At 40.9% G+C, this 5000-nt stretch overlaps 1 protein-coding gene across 1 annotated transcript in view; it reads left to right on the forward strand.

The window, feature by feature from the left end:
* Positions 1–352: 352 nt before the first annotated feature.
* LOC125034599 (glucose dehydrogenase [FAD, quinone]-like) overlaps positions 353–5000 on the forward strand; it is a 9262-nt gene continuing 4614 nt past the window's right edge. Inside the window, exons 1-5 of the mRNA XM_047626500.1 lie at positions 353–573; positions 3331–3536; positions 3889–4078; positions 4394–4528; positions 4889–5000. The exon at positions 4889–5000 is cut by the window's right edge and continues 10 nt beyond it. Of these exons, the coding sequence (XP_047482456.1) occupies positions 414–573; positions 3331–3536; positions 3889–4078; positions 4394–4528; positions 4889–5000 (803 nt within the window). The 5' untranslated portion in view covers positions 353–413. The remainder of the gene's footprint in view (positions 574–3330; positions 3537–3888; positions 4079–4393; positions 4529–4888) is intronic.

Below are 5000 nucleotides of genomic sequence, written 5' to 3' on the forward strand. Positions count from 1 at the left end.
AGACAGAGAGATAAAAAAAAGGTAACGGTTGACTGCTTATCTAACATAAAAAGCAAAAATGAAGAAAGAAAAACGTCATCCATAAATATATCCACACTATGGCTTTTCGCAGTGGTTAAAAAAAATTACCTTTTTAGCAAAGAAGTGTAATTCGACCAATAAAAGACCGTGTAAAAAAAAAAAAAAAAAGTTTCACCATACAACTAGTCATCAATTGTCCAAAGATAACAGCAAGAACCCCCTGTGTCCATTCCATAAACATCGAGCGTCTTAATTGAAAAACAGAAAAAAAAGAGAGAGAAAGAGAAAGACAAAAAAAAAAAAAAAAGAAAGAAAGAAAGAAAAAAAAAAAAAAAAAAAAAAAGATATATCCCCAAAGAATTAAAACAAGTCCAGACTCAAACAGAAGCAAGATGTTTAATTTCTTCAGCTCCGTCCCAACCCGCGTGTTACTCGACGCGGTTCTCCCTGTCCTGCGGTTCCTATTGGCTTCGGTGATGAAAGAAGCGTTGCTTGCAGCCTCGGATCTTCGACCTCCGGAAAAACTCACTGTGCAATACGACTTTATTGTCGGTAAGTGGCCTAGTTTCAGTGAGCTGATTTTAGGTCATTTGTTTTTAAAAGGTTAGGGCTATTAAGGGTGTTAGAGGTCTTTATAGATAATCACAGGTAATATTTAGTTATGCATTTACCAAAGCATTGGTGAGATGTAAAGTTATGAAGTATTAGCTGCTGTTTACTGACTTATTTAGAAATTCTCAACACAAATACATCGTAAGGTTTCTAAATTATGGTTAACATAAATAGCAATTGACGGTATGACTTTCTTCATTTCGGATTGCTTGCTGAAATGGGTTGGAAAGTAATGTATTCTTATGTTGCAAACACGTTATACTGCAGGGTGAAAATGTAAATATTTACAACAGGGCCATACTCGTCAGAGGTAAACTTAACATCTGAAGCCATCAATCTTAGGCAATCCCGTGGGAAGCCTTTTTTTTTGGTTAACGAAGACTTTACCCAGTGATGCGCGAACGAATGAAAAAAACACCATCGTAAACGCACACACTACCACACTGATCGCCTTTCTAACGCGGTCACCTTATTTCCCTAGCCAGAGGCCGGACCACCTTCCAATCACCCGTTTCCTACCCGACCGTTACAAGATTCGGTTACGACGCAAATTGGGTTTACCTTATTGTGGCTGGGAAGTGACGGACCTCCGGCGAAGTTCTGCAGCTAGAACACAGCTATTATCTGAGTTATACCAGATATCTAAACAATTTCATTAATATTCTTTTTGACCGGTATATTAGAGAAGAAAGTAGCACAGTAAACAGACAACTTCCGAAACGAAATTTCGTTCGCTGCGATGCACACGGCATTTTCCGTGATACGTTTTCGTTGATTTCCTCGTAACTTTGTTTCCGCAGATTCATGTTAATATCGATGAATATACTTTCTCATTGCAATATTATGGTTTCCGATTTTCTGCAAGCCGATCCGACCCTATGGTATACTTTAACAAAATTGTATCGTAAACTTTTAGATATCCACAATACTGAAATACGAAAACATGAATCAATAGACGTAAATCAAGTGAATACTCTAAGCTTACCAAAACAATAGTGTAGTCACCCTTTTATTTTTAACGTTTTCTGTAAAAGACTCAAAGAAAACGTGAAAGATTATTGTAATATGCACATACTCTCATTTTTTTTTTCTAAGGCAACGCTCTTGGTGTTTGCTCAAAGGAGAAAATTAAACCAGATTTTGAAACACAACACTAAATATTAAATAAGCAAAATCAGTTTAACAACACTGATATTTTCATAATTCAACATCTAGAAATAATAATAAACCTTAGGCACAAAATCTTAAATATAAAGAAACTGAATTAATGAATGACACTTTTGAAATAGCAAATAAGTATTTTTTGCGCAATTTATGCAAGACTTAGCTTTAAACGGTCAGATAAAACCCCCAAAGTAAATTGAACTGTGGTCTGACTTCGTTACCTGAATATTTGATTAATAATCTCAGATTGGATTATGCAGCGGTGTACTATTCAGGGCATCAGCAAAAGCGACAATACAAACCCGGAATGTCTATGCTTCCGAAATTTGATCTATATAAAGCATTGAATGAGTATTTATAGTTTTTTTTCTCATACGAAGCTCACAACCCCACACATATAGCCTCCAGACACACACATACTACACTTTCTCTCTTTTCATTTTCTGTTCCTCTGTCTGTCTGCCTACCTGTCTGCTTGTTTGCGTGTCTGTCTCTCTGTATCTCTCTCTCTCTCTGTCTCTGTCTCTCTCTCTCTCTCTCTCTCTCTCTCTCTCTCTCTCTCTCTCTCTCTCTCTCTCTCTCTCTCTCTCTCTCTCTCTCTCTCTCTCTCTCTCTCTCTCTCTCTCTCTCTCTCTCTCTCTCTCTCTCTCTCTCTCTCTCTCTCTCTCTCTCTCTCTCTCTCTCTCTCTCTCTCTCTCTCTCTCTCTCTCTCTCTCTCTCTCTCTCTCTCTCTCTCTCTCTCTCTCTCTCTCTCTCTCTCTCTCTCTCTCTCTCTCTCTCTCTCTCTCTCTCTCTCTCTCTCTCTCTCTCTCTCTCTCTCTCTCTCTCTCTCTCTCTCTCTCTCTCTCTCTCTCTCTCTCTCTCTCTCTCTCTCTCTCTCTCTCTCTCTCTCTCTCTCTCTCTCTCTCTCCTCTCTCTCTCTCTCTGTCTGTCTCTCTTTCTCTCCTCTCTCTCTCTCTCTCTCTCTCTCTCTCTCTCTCTCTCTCTCTCTCTCTCTCTCTCTCTCTCTCTCCCTCTTTCTCTCCCTCTTTCTCTCCCTCTCTCTCTCTCCCTCTTTCTCTCCCCTCTCTCTCTCTCTCTCTCTCTCTCTCTCTCTCTCTCTCTCTCTCTCTCTCTCTCTCTCTCTCCTCTCTCCCTCCCCTCTCTCTCTCTCTCTCTCTCTCTCTCTCTCTCTCTCTCTCTCTCTCTCTCTCTCTCTCTCTCTCTCTCCCTCTTTCTCTCCCTCTTTCTCTCCCTCTCTCTCTCTCCCTCTTTCTCTCCCTCTCTCTCCCTCCCTCCCTCCCTCCCTCCCTCCCACCCTCCATCTCTCTTTCCCTTCTTTCCTCATCTCTCCCCCACTCTTTCCCTCCCTCCTCTCGTATTGGCTACCAATCTATTTATCTATTTTTCCGCTTGTTCATTTCTCCATCTATCTACACTTGCCTCTGTCTCCCTCCCTACCACTACCTCTCCCTCCATGCATTGGTACATACATTCGACTTTCAACTTTCACGTCGCTCAAACGAGCTCTCAGTCCGCCCTTCGGTCTCGCAGTGGGCGGGGGCACGGCCGGAAGTGTGCTGGCCGCGAGACTTGCCGAAGTGAGCTGGTGGCGAGTGCTGGTGCTGGAGGCCGGAGGGACGCCGCCTCTAGAGAGCTACGTACCTGGCCTCGAAGGGCTTGGGTACCTTCGGGGCAACAACAATTGGGATTACGTCACGGAGCGTCAGAGGAACGCTCTCAAGAATTATGACGGTCAGGTGTGTTGTTATTCTGTCAAGATGTTGACTGTATTCATATTTTATTCATCCCGTTATTTGTTTGTTTATTTTGATGTTTATTTGTTTGTTTATTTTGATATTTATTTGTTTGTTTATTTAATCATTTATCTGTTCCTTTATTCATACATTGATTTATTCATTATGTTGGAGTTTGCCACTGTGATTTTGTTTTAATATCCATTTATAGCCATCAGGTAACAAAATTATTAAATCAGTACTTCCGCTTATTAATTTTTCCTCATGATTTGTTTAGTACCTGCATATAGTTGAGAATCTATTATGGAAATACACATGCGTACGTTTGCCTAAGTGGTGAGCAATTTCCCTACAGAGCACACCTATTCTCCAAGGGCGCGTTCTAGGAGGGTCCAGCACTACCAACGAAATGCTTTACGTCCGTGGGAATCGTCGAGACTTCGATCACTGGGCTGAGCTCGACAACCCTGGCTGGGACTACGAATCCGTGCTCTACTACTTTAGGAAAGCGGAGGACTATCGTGGTGGACACATGGGGGACACAGGTAAGCTTTGGAATGAAAAATGTGCTTGTAGCACGTCGGGAGATAATATGTACTTGAATGAGGATTATTTTTATTCTGTCTTAAACGTTAGGTTTAATGTAGATATACACATCACAATAATGTTGATTCTAGTCATTTAATATTTAAGCATATACTATATAATCGAGGTCTTTCCCAATTCACCATCGCAACAAGTATACCATTAGTACAATCACCAACCTATTAATCATTTACTTCCAGTTATCTTAAATAAATAATCTTATGTGGTTCATATTTTAGTGATACAGCACATAATGAATTATACTGTTACCCTAGAGGAATACCATGGGAGAGGAGGGCCCTTACCTGTATCCCCTCACCCAAGGAAAGAGGGTCTCACGCAGGCCTTCTTCGATGCTGCCCATGACCTTGGTTGCCCTACGGTCGACCCCAACGGACCTGACCAACTAGGTAAGTTCTTGGGGATTATTTATTTGATTTGATTCTTGGGATTATTATTTGAAGCGTAATTTGGAGATGGGGATGAGTGATTGTTTTTGTGATTGTTTGAAGATGCGGTTGGTTTAAGGATTTGTTGTTTCGGGATGTTTAGCATCGTCTAAACTTGCTGTCATAAAAGGAAAGAGAATAAAACATTATGATGTATCCAGTAGAAATATTTTATCACTAGAATGTCTACGTTTCCCAACATGTTTTATATCATCCCTTCATCCTCAGGCGACCACAGTTTGGATTATCTTCACAATTTATAAAGATACTCCAAATTGAGGCATGAGTTAATATTCAGGAATGTATTTACTTCTCCCAAAGGGATATCTGGAACCTACCACGTCATCGGGAACGGCAGTAGATCTTCGACGGCGGAAACCTATTTAAGACCTGCAGCTTCTTGGCCAAACCTTCACATTCTTCACAGTGCTAC

This window comes from Penaeus chinensis, chromosome 18 (assembly GCF_019202785.1).
Source record: "Penaeus chinensis breed Huanghai No. 1 chromosome 18, ASM1920278v2, whole genome shotgun sequence".
In the NCBI taxonomy this organism is placed as follows: Eukaryota; Metazoa; Arthropoda; class Malacostraca; order Decapoda; family Penaeidae; genus Penaeus; species Penaeus chinensis.